This window comes from Castor canadensis, chromosome 2 (genome assembly GCF_047511655.1).
Source record: "Castor canadensis chromosome 2, mCasCan1.hap1v2, whole genome shotgun sequence".
In the NCBI taxonomy this organism is placed as follows: domain Eukaryota; kingdom Metazoa; phylum Chordata; class Mammalia; order Rodentia; family Castoridae; genus Castor; species Castor canadensis.
In genome coordinates, this window is record NC_133387.1 from 23,304,646 (window position 1) to 23,325,511 (window position 20,866).

A 20,866-nucleotide genomic window follows, 5' to 3' on the forward strand; every position below is an offset into this window, starting at 1 on the left:
AACCTGTCACTTGTATATGACAGTTGTCTCAAAAAAAAAAAAAAGTACTCAGGCGATTGTTGAGTTGCAAACTGATGCAGCTGCCTTTTCCACAGAACTCTATGTATGCTTGGGAGAAGACCTACAGCTGATGTGGTTACAACAGACATTTTGTCAATAATAAATGCAGAAATCACATTACATGAAAAGAAAACCATTGCCAATGATATAATGCATGCTTTTAAGAAAAAATTAGAATTTTTGAGAACTTTTATCTGCCACTGTGATCTTGACATTTTCTTAGTACTTAAAAGACTTTTCTAAGAGACTGATGACATTAACAAATTTTTTTCTGGATATTGTATAATAAACTATGCCAATAATTAGAAGAGATGCTTAACTCAGGGAACCCAGTATTTTTCAAGTGATCAAGGTGAGTAAAAATGAAAAAACCAAAAACCAAAAAAACATGGACAGGAAAAAGATCCATCGAAAAAGCAATACAGACCAATGGATTTTAATATAATATATTACAAAGAGTTAGCTAATATGGTTTCAAAGTCTATACTACCTTTAAGGAATAATCATGCCAAGCATGGGGGAGCATGCCTGTAATCTCAACACCTGAAGGCAGAGGCAGGAGGATCACAAGTTCAAGGCCAGCCTGGGCTACACAGCAAGACTGTTGGGGGGGTGGGGTGACAAGGGAGGAAGGGAGTGAGGACAGATCATTTGTCAATTTGGAGTATGGCATGGAATCAAAGAACATATGCAGTTCTCTGAAAAGACTACTGAAATATCATTCTCCTTCGAAATTCACATATACACAAGATCCAATTTTCTTTATTTACTTCATTCAAAACAACACGTCACGAGACAGTAAACACTGAAACACATGAGAATCTAGTTGTCCTCCACTAGACATTTGTAAAATGTAAAACAACGCCACTCTTCTACAAAACTTTTTGAGAAAGATATTTCAAATAAAAATATTATTTATGTTAACGTGCCTTAAGCAGTCATTTTTGGTGTTGGGCACAGGGAGTAGCTAATATAGGCATGAGCCACTGGCACCAGCTAAAATAGTGAATTTTTATAGTTAGCTTTAATACATAATCCAATACTGAAGGAAATGGAATGAGGTTAATAAAAATAGCTTTGTTTATTAACTACTTTGAGGAGCAATAAACCTATAAAAACTTACTTGCAAATCTACGTAAATACCTAAAATAATTTCCCCTTTAAGAATTCATTCTATTATCTTTCACTCTCCTAAATGCTTTATCTCCTAAATGTTTTATTAGATACACATTTAAGTAAATTAAAGAGAATTAAATTATTTTTGCTTTTTATTTTTGTGTAACATGCTTTAATCGTAGGATATCCTTAAACAGTAACTTATATAAACTGGTTAGAAAAAAATTAAGATATATGAAATAGTAGCATTTCAATTTTAGAAACAATGAGCATTTAAGCTAGTCATATATTACCATTTAATTCATAGGTAGATTAACAAAAGTATTTTTGGTGTCTATATGAAGAAAGTATTAACAAACTATAATAAAATCTGAGCACCAGAATTGAATCATTTTACTTAGCTTTAAAGTAACAGCAGCACAGTGTTCTTACCAAAATAATTCCTGTAATTTTTAGTGGTAGTTTTAAAATAATACAACATATGTATTATGAGCATATGAGCAAGGCATAGAGGCACATGCCCGTCCCTAGCCTATAGGAGGTAGAGGCAGGATAACTGTAAGTTGGAGGCCAACTGGCTACTCAGCAAATTCAAGGTCAGCTTGGGCTACTTGGTGAGACCCTGTCTCAAAAAAAAAAAAAAAACCACGAAAGAACAAAACTGAAAAGAATGAACAGTTACGTACTCATGGTCAGCTTTAGAAGCAGAACATCAGTACAGTTTTCAAGTCCCTATAAACCCTCTACACCAAAGCACCACTCTCCGATATTTTCTATTTATCATTCCCTTGCTTTTCTCCAGCATTAACTTTTCAATTCACTTACCTCACCTATTTACTCAATAAAGAGTAAGCATATGTATCATACCCTTAAAATACATAAATTCTAAATAATATCATTCATGCTTTAAAGAATTCAGACTCTAGGGAGGGAAAAAGGAACTTAAGCCAGTCATTATGGTAACCCCTTCAAGAACTAAAAGGCACACATCAAAGGAAGTGTTTAATTCAGCTTTGGGAGGTCAAGAAAGGCTTCAGAGAGGAGGTGAAGTCTGAATTGAGTTTTAAGGAGTCAGTAGGTATTTATTAGGTAAAAGCTTTTGGGTAGATCCTCTGTTAATCTCAAATAAGGAAAACATGCCAAATGAAACAAGTGAAAAACTTGAATTCAGAAACCCCAAGTATGGCTTTCACAAAGAGTCAGGAGATGAGTCTGGAAAAGTAGGTAAAGACCAAATCTTGATGAGAAATTTGGGGTTATCACTTTAAGCAAAAAAACCTAAGACAGATAAATTGCTTTATTACTGTTTTTCATACTTCCTTGTATCTACAACCTTTAACAGTACCCCCACCATACACTGACTCTGGACTTGGTTACAGGATTTCTTTTTGCTAATGAGAAAAACAAATTTGATAAAAAAGATGGCACTTCAGTACTGAAAATGGAAAGCCATCTTTATATACTTTTGCTTGTGGTAAGAAAAAGAAATCAGAATTTCAGTCTTTTTAAAAATTACCCAAATGATTAATCTCTGGAATACACTGAGTAAGAAAGAATGCAATTTCCTAGGATTGAAAACACACCAGCAGATCCTTCTATATGGCTTTCTTAAATAAAAATCAGTGGAGTTTGTATTAGGTTTTTTTCTCCCTGTTCAACTTCTTCTGCTTTGTTGTAATTTATTTTTCAATTTATAATCTGAAGCAGCTTAGATGGAGGATATAATATAAGTACTAAAAAGATTCGGAAAAAAAATTAAATGAGTATTTGCTTTTCCCAGTGTATAATCATGCATCTATATATTCAAAGCCATAAATCCAAGCCATTTTATGCACTACAGAAATGCATATATACATATGTATGTTTTATGTATAGATAGATGCACAAATGCTTACACATATACAATTTTAATTAAAAATAAGATACGCATTATTTTTGAAAACTGACAGGTATAGCTTAATGTTAAGGATACATTCTAAGAAATACATTGTTAGGTAATTTCATCATTGTGCAAACACTATAAAATATACTTATATAAACTAAGATAGCTATGCTGTCACTAGGCAATATAATCTTATAGGACCAGAATCATGTATAGAACCTGTTGTTAACTAAAACACTGTTATCCAGTGTATGACTACATAGTGAAATAGTGAGATAGTGGAGAACTAGAATGTCAAAAGCATGTTTTCTCCAGAGGACATAAAAATAAGATGGGGGCTGTGGCTTACAGCTCAGTATGAGTGCACTTGCCTAGCAAGTGTGAGGCATTGAGTTCCACCCCTAGTACTAAAAAAGAAAAAACAAAGATGAATGCTAAAAGCAAGAATAGAGGTGACAGGGGCCTGAGAAAAGACAGTTACATAATTGCATTTCTAGGCTAAAGTAGTTTAAAAATTAAACAATATAAAAATATCCATTTCTCTTTATAAAGTAGATTTGTTTACCCATAACTGACAAACCAGATATGAAAGTTAAAACACAGAAGAACATAAATCAAACTTGTGTACCATAAATCCTTTTGCTGCCACTGCTAAAAACAATTAGAGAAGGAAATAATCATGCAGAAAAAGAAGTACAAGTCCATTCTTCTAATGCAATATAGATATATAAGAAGTCTGAAAACTTGCCTCTTTCTCAGTGTCTCTAGAGATACATGTCCACTGGTTCTCCTTCACACTGTATGCCCAGAAGTCAGCAAGATCTTGTGTTCCATCCCAGCCACCAAACAAATAAACGGTCTCTATGAAAAAAATCACAAAAATATGTGTTTTAAAAAAAAAAAACCGTAAGACAATAGTACAGGAACCAGACCTTGCCTTTTGTTTCATAGATCATTTAAGAAGGTATACTTTGCTAGAAGCAGTGACTCATGCCTGGAATCCCAACTACTTGGGAGGAGGAGATCAGGATAATTGTGGTTTGAGGTTAGCCAGGGCAAAAAGTTACTGAGAGCCCCCATCTCAACAAATAAGCTGGACATAATGGTGTACATTTGAAAACCCAGATACGTGGGAAGCCATGGGTATGAAGATACTAGTCCAAATCTGGCCTCCCAGGGCAAAAACACAAGACCCTATCCAAAACATAACTAAAGCAAAAAAGGGCTGGGGCATGGCTCAAGTGGTAAAGTACCTGCCTAGCAAGCATGAGGCCCTGAGTGCCAACCCCAATGTCACACACACACACACACACACACACACACACACACACACACACACACACACATGGTACACTTTAATAAATTTTAAGATGAGATTTTTAAACTGGTAGCTTTCTAAAACATATACCAAACTAGCATTTCCTAAACATGAGTAGATGGAAAGACTGCTGCAGAACCGTATTTTGAGAGTTTTATTTTAAAAACCAGATTACTAGACATTGTTCCCAAGATTCTGATTTCATAGTGGGCAAAAAAGAGTCTGTACTTTTAAGCCATCCTAGAGAATGTGATGTGCAGGTGGTTTGGGAGTTTCTGTGATAGGCCATGAAAAGTTTGAATCTATCAGCTTCTTAATAAGGGAGCCATATTTTAGCCACTAATGACCTACAGAATTTTTAGTCAGACTGAAAAAAATAGAAACCTTAAAGAAACTGTACAACTATAATGTAAAGACCTCTAGCTATTACTGAATAAAAGTTACATTAAAGATTTCTCTCTACTGTAGTATTACAAACAATGGTTAAAACTAGCTAGATGTTAAAGTTAGGTATCTTTATTATTTAGTTTTGGTATTCCCATGAAAACTGGGGAAAATTTTTCCAAATATATTGTGCAAGGTCTAACCGTGAAGTCGTTCTAGAAACCTTGAGAACTGGATTTCTTCTCACTGAAGTGTCTATTAGATTCATGAACTTTAATACTGTGATAAAATTATTTCTGGCTAAGTGAATAATGAACCTTACACATAATAATGCATATAGACCATTCCTCAAAATATAAAAATGTCTCTTCTTTCTTTAAATATTTTACCCCTTTGTAAATGTGCCTGATTATACAAGCTCACTTGCTTTTAAAAAGCAGAACACTACAGAAAAACTAAAAAGCCATCGATTGACACTCTGAAGTGACACATCCCAAGCCTGTAAGTGTGGTGAAGATCATCTAAGTTGTGCCAACCTTAAAGGTTTAGAAGTCAAAATGTATGAGTAAGCACTAACACTAAGAAACCTCTTGCCATTCACAGAGCTGAGCTGGCTTTTAAGAGAGTTTTGCCATATTTTCATATAATTTCAAAGTCTAAGTAAATTTTCTAGGTACAATGTCCTCCCTATCCCCCAATAACTTGGGGCAACCAGACAATGTGTTGCTATTCTCTGGATGAAAAAGCCCGCTAGAGCAGGACTGAGTTCTAGTTTTAACTGGGCTTATGTTTTGAATATGAAATGCTCCCAATAGGCTCATTGTTGAAGGCTTGATCCCCGGGTGGTAGCTTTTGGGAGGTTCTAGAAACTTCAGGAGGTAGGGACTAAACACAGCCCCTAGGACAACTGGGGGAGTGTTCTTGGGAGCTGTATCTTCTCAGTGTTTGTCTCTGCTTCCTGGCCACCATAATGTGAGTTACTCAGCCACACCCTCCCTAGCACAGCAAACTGAAACATCTGAAACTGTGAGCCAACATAAATCCTTCCTCCCCTATGCTGTTTCCTCAGGCATTTGGTCACAGTGACATAAAACTGACTAGCACACTGGCTGATTGAGTACAGGTCATTTAATCTCCCTGGGTCTTGGCTTTTTTCATTTACGAAACTTCAGTGTTGTGAAGTTCTTCCTTTATTAGATACACAAAACATCCTGAAGGTTGTCAAGCACGAAAAACATTTCTAGCTTTAAAAATGTGCAAAAAAAAAAAAAAAAAAAACCTTGTAGTTCCTGATATAAAAATACAATAAAAACTGTATTCCTATATCTAATTCCATGTCTACTTTAGTAGCTAGAATCCTTTTGGCACTGTATAAAGTGAAATAATGCCAATTATTGTAAACTACAAAATAACTGTCTTATCTCAGAACTATAAAACAATATGAGTATCATTAGTTAAGTAACATTCTGCTTTTCATATGGCATGCAGTGATGTCCAGAGACAATAATTATATAGGAAAAAATCTTTTAATTTTCATCTGGCTTAAAAATTATTCATCAAGGCCTCACTATAAAGACAATTCACCCTGTTAAATTCTGAAGCACGGAGAGGGAGGGGGCATATAACTAAAATAGCAATAGCAATTGGCCTTTTGTTTTATGGTGTTTCTGGGCACCCTCTGGATAAGGTTATCCTGGTTCATTAACTTTAATAACCCTTCCTCTTAGGCTCTGAGTTCTCAATGTTCTTTCTGAAAAGCAGGTCTCTTTGTACGCATAAATTCTCACAGCAACGAAAACCCACATTTCCACAACAGCCTCATTGATAGCTGAGCAAAATAAAATCTGGCACAGAGCAAGCATCCCAACGGAATTAAGCCAAGATGTCTTTCTTGTCCGTGGAAGCTTTGTGGTCCCAGCTGAAGTTTAATATTAAAATTAAATGGAATTGGGTGGAAACTGGATCTTTAGATGTACCTGAGAAAATGCATTAGAAAAATTTTAATTTCAATCATGTAATCATTTAAGTCATTCAAAGATAAATTATCCAGAAACAAACACCAGCAGAAGTATTATTTAATGCACAAAAGACATAAAAGGCCTTTAGAAACAACTGTGGAAATCACTGGAGAAAAATAAGGCAGTAGAAGAGAAAAAGGAAAGCCTTTATCTTTGCAGCAGTGTAGTAGGTTAGCTTACTACAAATCCATTCTCAGGCATACATGTTCTATAACTCATGTACATTTTGGGGCAGTACAATCTTCCTCAAGCAGCAACCCTTTTTCTATAAATTCCATGTCTTTTAAAACGCTTTCAATTCTCTGTTGTTTTCTTAAAACAGCACAGTTTCTTATCATGGTTGTGCATTTCTTCCAGCACTTAGCAGTATCTGTTCAATATTTTTTAAGTACCAATCTGAATTGGTGAAGCACTTCAGTGAATGAAAAAAAAAGATGACGTAGTCTCTCTCTTCAAAAAGCCTGCAATCTAGTCAGTAATATAAAAGAGGTACATAAATCACCATAATGCAGGGAAGACTAAATGCAACAGAAAGGTAAAAAGGGGGTTCAGAAAAGAGAGAGAGTATATCTTGTTGAGGGGAGTCAGGAAAGGTTTGTGGTTACAGTTACTAGTGCTATGCACCAGAAGGTGATTTTATGTTCTGGGTAGGCAGAATGGAGAATAGAAGAGATGACTTTCAAGCAAAGTAACAGAGATCAGGAAGATTGTGGTTTGAGGCTAGCCCAGGCAAAAAATGTTGACACTCTATATGAAAAATAACTAAGGCAAAAAAAAAAAAAAGTTGAGGGTGTGGCTTAAGTGTCAGAGCATCTGCTTAGCAAGAGTGAGGTCCTGAGTTGGGATGGGGGAGAGGGATAAAGAATAAATAACAAGAATACAGGAAAACACATCACAACTCTATTACTGCAACTTAAAGTTCCTTAACCACTAGTTTCCTAATCTCTAAAATGTAACATGGTACCTATCTCATAAAAGCTACTGTGAAAATAAGCTGGTGGAGTGGCTCAAGTGCTCTAGCAAGAGTGAGGCCCTGAGCTAAAACCCTGGTACTGCCAAAAAAAATGCCTTCCTCAAGCTACTATGAAAATGAAATATTGCATGTAAAGTAGTTAAACTGTATGATGAATAAACGCATCAAACTAAAAGAATACATAGGTAATACATCAAGATATGAGATTAAAAACACAGATAACAGCCAACCAGTAAGATAAGGCCTTTGAATTTGGTTCCAGACAGTGAAGAAGCTACAGAAGATCTTAACCACAGATGTTAAGATCTAAACTTGCAGCATGCAGGACAGAAAAGGAAGAACCAGAGAATGAGAAGGACTGGCCGTAATATAGCCAGTAAGAGCCTATGGACAAAATCTCAATCAATCCTCTATCAATCATACTCAGACCACAAATACTAAAATTCAATCAAATTCTTTGGTACAGAACATTTATCAATTTGGTAGTAGTAAAACCCTAGAGATACTTATTACCAGTAGTATCAATCTACATATCTTACATGTACTACAAGTAAGTAGGTATATCAAGACATTTAAAGAATTCAGTGTCTTCACACCATTTTTGCAGAATTAAACAGGCTCTTTATTTGAAGTGTTCGACTGCAACGTCTATCATTCTTCTCTGATCCTGAGGGATAAATCAGACTGTGCTTACTGCATAAACCTCCACAAGATGGCACACTATTTTCATAATTAAATCAGTTTTTCCACTTTGCAACTACAGAACGCATCAACTAGGCACTGACATATGGATCCTGTTTTTTACATAATCAACTGTCAAAAAGAAGAGGTAAGAGAAGGGTTAACAGACTGATAAATGAGGTTAGCTTAATTCTTAGTTTAACTAGACAACAAGAGAAAAACAAGTGAAACGGGGGGGGGGGGTTTATGAAAACAAATTAATCTTTCAGCTAAAACTGAAATCCTGTAAGAACATTTAGATTAAGCACTTAACTCCAGCCAGTGCCAGTGGCTCACTCCTATAATCCTAACTACTGGAGGCTGACATCAGGAGAAATGCAGTTTAAGGCCAGCCAGGACAAACAGTTCTCAAGACTCCATCTCTAAAATAATCAGAGCAAAAATGAACTGGAGGTGTGGCTCAAGTGGTACAGTGCCTGCTTTGCAAGCATGTAGCAATGGTTCAAACCTCAGTCCTACTGAAAAAAAAAAAGGGGAGGGGTGGTAGGGGAGCTTATAAATCCTCCTGAAATCACAGGTTCTTAAGACCTTAAGGTGAACTGATAATTTCTGGAGAAGGGGAAGTATAATTTACATGCTCTTTCACTCTTTCCTTCTTAAGCCACTGATTCGCACTCCATGAACCAGCAGATTATCAACTGGGTTCACCTGCCTCCCTCCATGTGCAGTAAAGAGAGTTCATCTACAGAATGATTTTTCTGGGGGGAATTCAACATATTTTCCTTGCTAAAAAGTTGCATCTTATGACTGTGAAGATATACTCTCAATGTTCTTAGTTAAATCTCAGTTCCTTCTTATTATACGAAAGAAAAAGATGCATGTCATATACAGGTTTAAAAATATACCCATATGAATATGATTACAATTGACAAGCAAAAGTCATCTTTACTTTCTTCGAAAATTTAAGGAAAACCAAAAGTGGCACGACATGTTTAAAAAAAAGCACTACCATATAATTTCTACAGAAATAGTTCAAGGTTCAGACATCCATGAAATGACACTTTCAAGTGACAAGCACACTCTCCCATCAACTACTTTCATAGATATCAAATAATGGGCCTTTACCTGAGTCTTAGTACATCCCAAAAGTCAGCAAGAATTGCCCAGTACAACAGACACATTAAATATTTGCATGTCTAATTGAACAAATGTCCACACTCAAACAAAATAGACGTAACTTTTCTCTCTTTCTATTCAACTTGTTTTACGAAGAAATGAAACACAACGCATACTTAAAGAATGTTAGTGGAGAGGTATCAGGTTCAAGGATTAAAATCGATAAATCCAATAGGCCAAAATACTACATTCCTTTGCTTCCATGATATAACATGACTCCCACAGCATGGAAGGAAGTTTTGAAAACTAAATAGTAAAAATTATGTTGTCATACACTTTTATGGTGGTGTTACCCTTAGAACTAACAGTAATACAGTTCCAACACACACACACACACACCCCAACTAAAAAGGAAAATTAATTATTAGTAAGTCTTTAATATTTAAGAAAACAGGTATATGAAACATTGGGAAGAAATAATTGCTCTGAAATACATGCTACATTAAATAAGCTTAAGTAAATTTTACTTAGTTTTACTCTAATGACAGTGTTCTTAATTTTTTGAGTTGAGTCTCTTTAATAAACTGAAGCCACGGATTCTCTTCCCCAAAATACATAAAGAAAATGCTTCAACGGATGAAAGGCCCTTGCCCTAGAAACCTAGTTTCTTTAAACTCTATTTTACTACTTTAACTTTGTTAAAATGGAACTTCCAGATTCTTCAAACATTTTTTTTCTACTAAACCTACCTAGTATTGGGGTTTGGTTTGGTTTTGGTTTGGTTTTTTTGAGGGAGGGTCTGGCTGAGTTTAAGGGTCAGGCTGGCCTTAAACTCACTATACAGCCTAGGCTGACTGGAAATGACGATCCCCTCTTGCCTCTACCTCCTGAGTGCTGGGATTATAGGTATGCACCATCGAGTCTGGGTTAATCTACTTGACATTTGCCAACAAATTCTTGAATGCATTTTAATAATATTTTCTTAATTCTTCAAAGTATATTTATGATTTCCCTTTCTAAATACCAATTAGAACAGTGTATATGAAAACTGAAACGAGAGTCCAAGAGTGCAGATTAAAAACAAGTGTACTCTCCAGCATACAGTTTACTTTGTAATAATATTTCAACAATGAATACCACCTATGTGGAATAAGGTATTTATTTGAAATTTTATTTGGATACCTAGCTCAGCACTATTTACCATGAAATGTCAAAAGTTAAGATAGGTATTTGACCCTTTAAAAATATAGGTAATGAATCTTCCCAGAAAACCACACAAAGATTTTGCACCTTATTTCCAGACCGCTGCAGATCCCCTTAAAGGCCATTTGCGAAGCTTCACACACGCACACATGGAAATACCAAAGGAACAGAGAATGGTGGCAGAAAGGGAAACGGACAGCAGAGGTTAGTTGAAGCAAAAGACTGGGAATGCCAAGGTGTTAAAGTTGCTAGACTTTTCAAGTGTTTTTTTTTTGGGGGGGGGGCTTTGTTTTCTCTTTACCAGAGATTTCTAGACCATTGACCTTCATGTGACACCTATTTAAATTTAACCCTACCATAATTTCAGTCTTATGAAAGCTCAAAGCCTTCTCTATGACTTGAGTTACAAGGCATCTTTCTTTGTGTTTTTCTCTGCTGCAAGACACCAGAATTCTCAGAAGCTGCCTCATTTCTGTACTACCTCAATTTGTATCCCACCTAGTTATCTTACCAGTTCCTGCCAAAAAGGAAAAAAAAAAAACAAAAATCAACTCCCAATCAATTTTAATAGAGAAAACTCCTAAGATTTTGGTGAAGAAGAGAAAGTCATGTCACAAAATAAGTATGGCACTCTTGTTATCCAGCTGGCTCTACTACTGTAATGTTTTTGTTTCGTGCTCTCTTTTTCTAGTACTAACAAGCCAATTCTTCTCTTTAGTACTGAAAAAAATACTTTATTCTGCAATCAGGTCTCCTGAGTGTTTTACTTTATACCCTCACAGATAAATACAGTTCTGTTTCTTTTTCTTTTCTTTTTTTGAGACAAGATCTCACTATGAAGCGCAGATTGGCCTGGAACTCGTTATGGCCCAGACTGGTCCTGAACTTGTGATCCTGGAGCCTCGGCCACCTGAGTGCTGAGATCACAGGCATTTATCACCATGCCCATCTCATACAGTTCTCTTTCTAAAAGAACTTCTGGTGAACAAAATTTTCTTCAACTTACAATACATATTAATCACAAAAATGTTTAATAATCTATTTTAAAGAGGAAAATGTAAAGCCACTGGTCAATATGTCACTCAGACATAACTAAAGTGAGTATTCTGGTGTATATGTTCTCACAGGTTTCCCTTCTATGCTCAACAATAAATTTTAAAAATCACTTCTATTCCAATTCTCCTATCAAGATATCAAAATGGGGATGATAGCACCTTCTATGTTAGTAACTTTGTTAAAAGCAAGAGGAGGAAGAATTCCACACAAAAAATGTTAACATACCATCTCTACTACTCATAATAAGGATTGCTAAATCTGGTTAAACCTTTCATTCTCAATGTTCATGTATAATTAGCAGTATATCCAAATTATAAGCAGCAATGGTAACATATTAAAAATCAGTATCATCTCAGTATAGACAACTAAATAGTAAGTGACCACTTACGGTTATGTAGCTACACTAGACTTAAGTTTTTGGTTACTTTTAAAGGCTAAAATCTTGTTTTGTTGTCACCTAGAGACCTAAATAAAGTTTGACCCAGGATTCAAAAACTTAAAAAAAGAAAAAGTACCCAAACAAAATGGCTCTAAATAAACCTCCTAAATAACAGGTTATATGCCCTAAATTTTCTATGGTAGAAATAAAGTACTTCTATTATTCTTTATAAACTAGTACCAGTACTGAACGATGATTTTTTCTTTGCAGACCTTTGCTAACCGTAATGAAGCCAATCAAAAAGAGATAACTCCTATAAAGATCTCACCCAGAAAAAAAAAATCACTTGAGTATTCATTTGAGTAGCCATTCTCACTTTGCTTTTTAAAACTACTGTTTCTACAGTAAATCAATCAAACAAGTTAGGCAAATAATTCTTCCTTTCTTTGAAACTTCTCCCTTGGGTACTGGGGATTGAACCCAAGGCCTCACCACATGATAGGCAAGAACTCTACTACTTGAGCTACCAGTGGGAAAAAAAAATTATTTTAAAGGTGGAGGTAAGGATTGTGAATCATCAAGAATCTGCTGAAATCCTATCCCTATTGTACAAAACAAAGATATTATAGAAAAGTGTTAAAACCTTTATCATGTCAAGGATTTCTAACCTGAGATGTTAACTTTTAATTTTCAATCACTTTACTCACACTAAGTTCTGACATAACATTTGGCTATCATTTGAATCTTTTATTTCCCACCTTCAAATTTCATGAATTATTTTAAAAAAGGGGGGGGGGGTGAATTCAGTTAGACCTGATGGCACACGCCTGTAATCCTTGCACACAGGAGGCTGAGGCAAAAACATCGAGAGTCTGAAGCCTACATGACTTTTTTTAAGACCCTGTCTCAAAAAATATATATATATTTTTTTCCTCTTTTTTCATACATGTACTTTACTGTCACAAATGGTACATTGCTATAAACAGAGTAAGCATTTCGAAAAACTCCTACTATTTAATAAGGTGAGCTTTAAATGTCAAAGTAAACCAGTTATTTTCATAAAGAAAGTGCACAATACTCAGAAAAGAAAATGACTTTTTCAAATGAATACTCTCCCTTAGTATATTACTAACAAAACCTCAATTAAAAAGCTTAAAAATTTTTTCCTTATAGGGCTGGAAAAAAAAAAAGGCATTACAAATCCCACTCTGTTCAAAAGAGGCTATGATAGACAACCTAATACAAATTTTCATGTCTGTTTTCATAAAATATTGAATTTTTCTAAATTAAAGAAAACAATTTGTATATAAATCTGGCTCTTCAATAAAATAAGCATGCATATTTGCTAGATTCTCATGCAGAAAAAATACATGCCTTAAACTCTATAATGAATTCAAGCATATTTACATAGGATAGACAGGAGTTTGGAGAAGAGACCAAGATTAGGAAAGCAAATTAGTAAACCTTGAAATTAACCTTTTCCAAAGAGACTTAACGTTATCTTCAAACCAGTTCAGAAGTTACTGTACATATTCACTAGTTAATTTTAAAATGAAAAGTATAATCTCTTATTTAAGAAATTCATGAAATACATTCCTACCAAGAAGATTTAATATCCACACAGTATGTTTTTGTAATTATTCTGTAACAGTATTCTACAAAAGCAATTTTTAATTCCTGAGGCACTGTGAGTCAGCATACAATAAGAGAACTGAGTTTTTATTACTCTTAGAAAAAGTAAAATGTTACTTGAGTGGATACTTGCACTATATGTAGTAAAGTTTTCTAAAATCAAGTAATACAATTATCCTAGAATCTTGGTATTATTTGTTTCCAAGATGTTAATTTGAAAACAATTACACTTTGACATGGACCACCAATACAACGATAATTAAGCTGTCCTAGGCTCTACATACCTAAGAAAAACTTCTAGTAGAAAGCTTCAGAATAAAATTTAATAGACAGCAAAAAACAGCAACTAAGACCAATTATTTATGGGCTTGTGAACAATGATTAATACTTAAGGGCCTACTAATACTTTACACTGAATTTGATGTTCTCTCCCTTAAAAATACATCTTAATTCTCTTTCATTCCAGTAATTCCCATGTTAGTATTTTAAAATACAAATGCACCAAAAATCCAGAAACTTTTCAGTTTTCTATAAAAGTGCAACTCACATAAACTACACACATGGTGTGCTCAACTATGAAGGGCCTCACACTGTATTTCTTTTAAGTGATGTACTTTCTTTGCACAAACTCTCCTCTCTCACTAACTGCCGCTGCCTGGCTTAGATGATGCCAGTGACGTTTAACCTCTATAATGAATGAAACACAATTACTTTTATCTGCTGTTTAAAAATGTACATCAGTGATGTGTTCACATGTATTACCTGAATTTACTGCTGATGTATAGTAACACTTGACCTCTAGAATTATGCTGAGACCTTGAAAAAAAGGCATAATTTTTAAAAAGATTTTGCTTTCCATTGCAAGTGTGACTCACCTGTCTGAACATCAATAACCATCTGATGGCCTCCTCTCATTCCTGGTCGGTTATCTTCTCCATCACCTAAAGTAGAAACAATATTTTCTCTTACAACAACTACAACTTGAGAGGAAATGTATAGTAAAAACAATTTGTTCTTTCAAAATATTAAAAATAAGAAAAAGGACTCATAAAAGAAACATGTCTTACGTCTATGTTCAGAGTAATTATCTTATCCTTCCAATTCCTTTCAGGCTATCAATGAAATTTGAAACAACTTTTAATTTTTTATGAGAAATAGTGTAAGTCAGCAAAGACACACAAAAGTCCACAAAAATTTAAGAAAAAAAATCTCTCAACTGCTGATGTGCCAATGCAAAGGTGCAAAACAATCACAAAATAAGGTCTCATGGCTACATTCCAGGCATGGTTTATTAGTACAATGAGCAGTTTTAAGGTTGATAAAAGGGGTTACTGAAAATTAAGGTGTTATCAAGCTTTATTTTAATAATAAGTTCCTTACTGTATTTATTTTGTGCTAATATTTCAGAAATCAGTTCTCAAATAATTTATCAACTATTTAACTTGAGTACGAAGAAACATGAGATTTACTGTTTTTATTTCTAGAGTTTTAATAGGCAGATTTAAATATAAATAGGGAAGCTTTTCATAAAAACTTTTAAAGAAAACTACTATTCTACTTGTACCTAATCCTACCTTACACCTTATCTATCTATCTATCTATCTGTCTATCTGTCTATCTATCTGTCTATCTATGGTACTTGGAGACAGGATGTTGCTATGGCCACAAATCCATGATCCTCCTGACTCAGCCTCCTGAAAGAAATACCTTCTTTTAATGGTTCAAAAGGTTATATGATTCTAATATTTTACTTGACATAAACCAGAAAGCTTAAGGTTTTCTTCATAAATCTCCCATTAGCTGAAACAAATTACTTTGGCTAATAAGCTTCCCCATTTCTCCCAGGTAAAATTGAGAACACTCAATTTTTTTTTACTAATTTCTCTGGGGAACCACAAAAAGAAAAAAAATCAAATGTGTTTTTATATAGTTATGCATCACTTAGGATGGGAATACTTTCTGAGAAATCTGTCATTAGGAAATTTTACCATTTTTTAAACATCGTAAGAGCGTATTTACTAACCTAGATGGTATATATAGCCTACTATATACCTAGTCACGTGGGTAAAATCTGTTGTTCCTAGGCTACAAGCCTGTGCAGCACATTACTGACAGAACAGGCAACTGTACCACAATGGATAAGCACCTGGCCATCAACACAGAAAAAGTTCAGTCAAAATGCTGGTTCATTACAAGCTTATGTGGCCCACCATCACTGACCAAAATGCTATGCAGCACATGACTATACACAGAAAACAAGAGGTAAAGCCAAATATTCTCATTTTGACTATATTCAATGGCTAATCATTTCAAGTTCCCTATAAATTCTTTTTCCTTTCGAACAGTTAGGTGCTGTTTCAGATTTTGAGGTTCATTATCATTTAAGCCTTACCCTTTTGTTCTTCCCTCTGCCAGTCAGTATTGCTAGCTTAAATACTAGATTAAGAAAACACTAAATTACTAATTTTCGGTATATTTGCATTTTATATATTTAATCTATTTGCAAGCAAATACATGTATCTTTGCAGAAAATTACCTCCTACATGACTAATAAAATAAGAGAATGATGTTCACACAGAAATTATACAAGTTCAAAAGCAATTTTTCCATGCACATTAATGTTTAATGCTATCAGGGGAAAGCTTTCTCACAATTCAAGACAAGTCCTTAGGAATGTAAGAAGATCATAAAGAAAAAAAGCTGGTATCTAGAGAACTACTTTCCTTTAATGCAAGTAGATGCATTAAAACCTTGCTATACTTTCTGCTATGTTAAGCAGTGAGTACAGACGAAGAAATGACAAAAACTTCTCCTCTATGAAAATGATGGATTAATGAAGGAGACTAAACTCTGAATCATGTTTTGAGTTTTGGTGAAAAATAGTCCCTATTAAAAGCAAATCCCTCTATGCTCTACATCTCAAAGAGGGACACAACATCTAAGGCTCCAAACTCGCTATAGTACTCAATGTTACGTGCCTTTAATGATTCAATTGTTAGAAAACTGTTTTGATTTAAACACCTGCTCTTCATTAGCACAGGACTATGACACTTGGTATTGAAAAGCAATACATTCAACAAAAAGTATCACAATCTAGAAAGTATGGCTTACCTTTGGTGCTTTTGGGTATGATTTGACTCCATCGTGGTTTATATTCCTGTTGACTGATATACTGATTGAACAAGCCATCTGCAAACATCAAAGAATGAAAGAATGACATCTTTGTCAGACTTTTTATTATAGCCAAAAAATGATTAAAATGCAGAAACCTACATTAAGAGAAATTGCTCGTGTTACTCACACAATAGTACATTTTCATAAAATATGCACTTCATTTTCCCTTCATGCTACCCCAAATATAGTGAAGTGTTGGTTGACACAACCACATAAACTGCATTAGCGGTAGCCTGTATTAAACTTACTACAATTTCCCATATTACTGTACCTATTGTATAGAAAATTATTACTGCACTCAATTCACAAGCATATGACATTAATGGAGGGTTCATATAGAGACACTGAAAGGAGAGAAAGGGAGCCATCTGGGAGTTAAAAAAAAAAAGGGCAGAAGATAATTTAAAGCTGCAAACAGAAGCAGCATAAAATAATCTATAAATAACCAGAATAAATGTTCCATTTTATTGAAATGAAGCCTTATGTATCTTTAAAAACTCATTTCTGTAACAAAATGAATACAATGTGAAGAGAAGGGATAAATAAAGATTGAGATATTATTTAATTCTTTTATGTGACCTCCCTAAACTTGTCTATTTTAGCTACCACATTCTGAATGGTTATACCATACGATGAAATGATTCACTGAATTCTAATCTCTTCCCTTCAAGAGTGCTTTGTGCCAGTACTTTTTTTTGTTTTATTTGAATACAAGAGAACTAAAGAAGGAAATGGGAACTCCAACAACTTCAGTCTAGGCACTTTATAGTATATCTTCAGAAAAAGATAAAACTATAGCTGAGCATGGTGGATGGTGGTACACATCTGCAATCTTACCTACTGCGGAGACAGAGACAGGAAGATAGCATGTTCAAGACTAGCAAGGCACAATTAGCAACATCCTATCTCAAAACCAAAACACAAGCTGGGCACCTCAAGCCTGTAATCCTAGCTGTTTAGGAAGCAGAGATCAGTTCAAGGTCAGCCCTGGCAACAGTTAACAGAACGCATCCCAAGCCATAGGTGTGGTGGCACATTTATCATCCCAGCTATACAGGGAGGGTAAATGGGAGGATGGCAGTCCAGGCTAGCCTGGACATAAACATATGACACTTTTCAAAAAATAACTAAAGCAAAAAGGGTTGATGGGGTGGCTCACATGGTACATGCCTGACTGGCAAACACAAGGCCCTAAGTTCAAATCCTAGTACACTCCCCCTCAAAAAAAAAAAAGACTGGGGGAGTAACTCAACTGGTAGCGTTTGCCTAGCATACATTAAGGACCTGGATTCAAGCACCAATACCACAAAGGAAAAAAAAAAAGATAAACTCTTCAAAGTGCAAATTCCATTATTATATAGTTTCCTTTGAGTAAATAAAATACCGGAACTACATTTGTGAATTCTTTACAAATGTTAAAATCTGATTTTTGTCATACCTCATTTAATCCTAAAAACAACCCTAAGAACTAAGTATTACAATCTCCATTTTATAGACGGAGAAATACATATTTAGAGAATTAAGAAACTTAACCAAAATCACACAGTTATTAAGTACCGGTGTTGGAACTCAAATTCTACTCTACTTAACCTACTTCTAACTCTTTAATCAGTGAATTCTTTACCTACTTCTTAAGAGGAGTTGTTACACTAGTTACTGTAACTGTATGGAGACTGGACTTCCCACATACATCCACTGCATGTGAAATACACCCTGCCCCTCTACAAAGATTTGTTTAAGGATGGCAGAGAACCCAATTCTGGCTAGTAAAACATAAGAAGTCTTCCATGGAACTTCTAGGCAATGCTTTCTTACTTCTAAACAGGAATACAAGGCTGGAGTTGTAGCTTAAGTGGTAGAGCACCTACTTTGCAGGCATGAAGCCCTGAGTTCAAACCTTAGTTCCACAAAAATAAATAAATAAACAAACAGGAATACACAAAAGAAAAAAATCTTTTTTCCCTATATATTTGTCAGTGACCACACAATTTAGAATAGCTATCATGGGGATATGGGGAAAAAGGAACCTTTCTACACTGTTGAAGGGAATATAAATTACTACATAAATTATGGAGGCTCCTCAAAGCACTAGAAATAGAACTGCCATATGATCCAGCAATACCACTCCTAGGGTTATACCCAAAGGAATGCAAGTCAGGTTACAAGAAAGGCACCTGCGCACCTGTATTTATTGCAGCATTATTCACAATACATAAACTATGGAAACAGACAAGATGGCCACTACTCATGAACGGATTAAGAAAATGTGGTACTTATATACAATGGAATTCTATTCAGCCACAAAGAAGAATGAAATTTTCCATTTGTAGGTAAATGGATGGAACTGGAAATCATCATCTTAAGTGAAGTGAGCCAGGTTCAGAAAATCAAAGGGCACATGTTTTCTCTCATATGTGGAATAAAGACCAAATACAACCACAATCAGTATTATGAAACTACTGGCAAACCAAATTCAACAATGTATCAAGATCATACACCATCATCAAGTCGGTTTCATCTCAGGGATGCAGGGATGGTTCAACATATGCAAATCATTAAACATAATACAGCATATTAACAGAAGCAAAAACAAAAACCACATGATCACCTCAATGGATGCAGAAAAAGCCTCTGACAAAATTCAACATCCTTTCATGATAAAAGCTCTGATGAAACTACAAATAGAAGAAATGTACCTCAACATAATAAAGCATGTATATGACGAGCCTATGGCCAACATCATACTAAATGGGATAAAACTGAAAACACTTTCTCTAAAGTCAGGAATGACACAAGGGTGTCCACTGTCTCCACTCCTATTCAACACAGTCTTGAAATTTCTAGCCAGAGCAGTAAGACAGCAAGAAGAAATAAAAGGACTATGAGTAGGAAAGGAAGCAGTCAAGCTATCCCTATTTGCACATGACATGATCTTACACTTAAAAGATCCAAAAAAAAACTTCACCAAAAAACTCTCAGACATCGTAAGCACCTTTAGCAAAGAGTCAGGCTATAAAAACAGCTTCAAAAATCAGCAACCTTTCTATATACCAACAATGAACAGTCTTTGATAAAGAATATAGAAAAACAATTCCATTTATAATAGCCTCAAAAAATATCTAGGAATAAATTTTACAAAGAAAGTGAAAGACCTCTACAATGAAAACGATAAACCACTGAAGAAACAAATCGAAGAAGACTACAGAAGATGGAAAGATCTCCCAAGCTCATGGATTGGCAGAATCAATATTGTGAAAACAGCTGTATTATCAAAAGCAATTTACATGTTCGATGTAATCCCCATCAAAATTCCAATGACATTCATCACAGAGATTGAAAAATCAACCCTAAAGTTCATCTGGAAGCACAAAAGACCGTGGATAGCCAAGGCACACTGAGGAAAAACAGCAATGCTGGAGGTATCACAATACCCAACTTCAAACCACACTGTAGAGCCATAGCAATAAAAACAGCATGGTACTGGCACAACAGATATTAAAACCAGTGGAATAGAAGAATCAGATATGAATCCATGCAGCTACACCCACCTGAATTTTGACAAAGGCACCCAGAATGTATGATGGAGAAAAGACAGCTTCTTCAACAAATGTTGCTGGGAAAACTGGGTATCTAAAACTAGATCCATGACTTTCACCCTGTACAAGTATTAACTAAAAGTAGACTAAGAACCTTAATATCAGACCTGAAACTTTGAAGCTAGTGTAGGAAAGAACAGGGAATACACTGGAATTGATAGGTATAGGCTATGACTTCCTAAATAGAACTCCAATGGCCCAGCAACTAAGAGAAAGGATTGATAAATGGGATTACATGAAATTGAAAAGCTTCAGCATGACAAAAGAAATGGTCACCA

The 20,866-nt window shown here is 35.0% G+C and overlaps 1 protein-coding gene and 1 non-coding gene across 8 annotated transcripts in view; one reads left to right on the forward strand and one right to left on the reverse strand.

Moving 5' to 3' along the window:
- Positions 1 to 20,866, reverse strand: part of Mkln1 (muskelin 1) — a 288,685-nt gene that overhangs the window by 54,339 nt on the left and 213,480 nt on the right. For all 7 annotated transcript variants that reach the window (XM_074062868.1, XM_020183812.2, XM_020183811.2 and 4 more), the window contains 3 exons: positions 16,930 to 17,007; positions 14,694 to 14,759; positions 3,807 to 3,919 (listed from right to left, as the gene is read on the reverse strand). In XM_074062868.1, the coding sequence (XP_073918969.1) occupies positions 3,807 to 3,919; positions 14,694 to 14,759; positions 16,930 to 17,007 (257 nt within the window). The remainder of the gene's footprint in view (positions 1 to 3,806; positions 3,920 to 14,693; positions 14,760 to 16,929; positions 17,008 to 20,866) is intronic.
- LOC141421091 (small nucleolar RNA SNORD45) lies at positions 14,554 to 14,637 on the forward strand. The gene has a single exon (XR_012445776.1). It is a non-coding gene; the product is annotated as a small nucleolar RNA SNORD45 (small nucleolar RNA).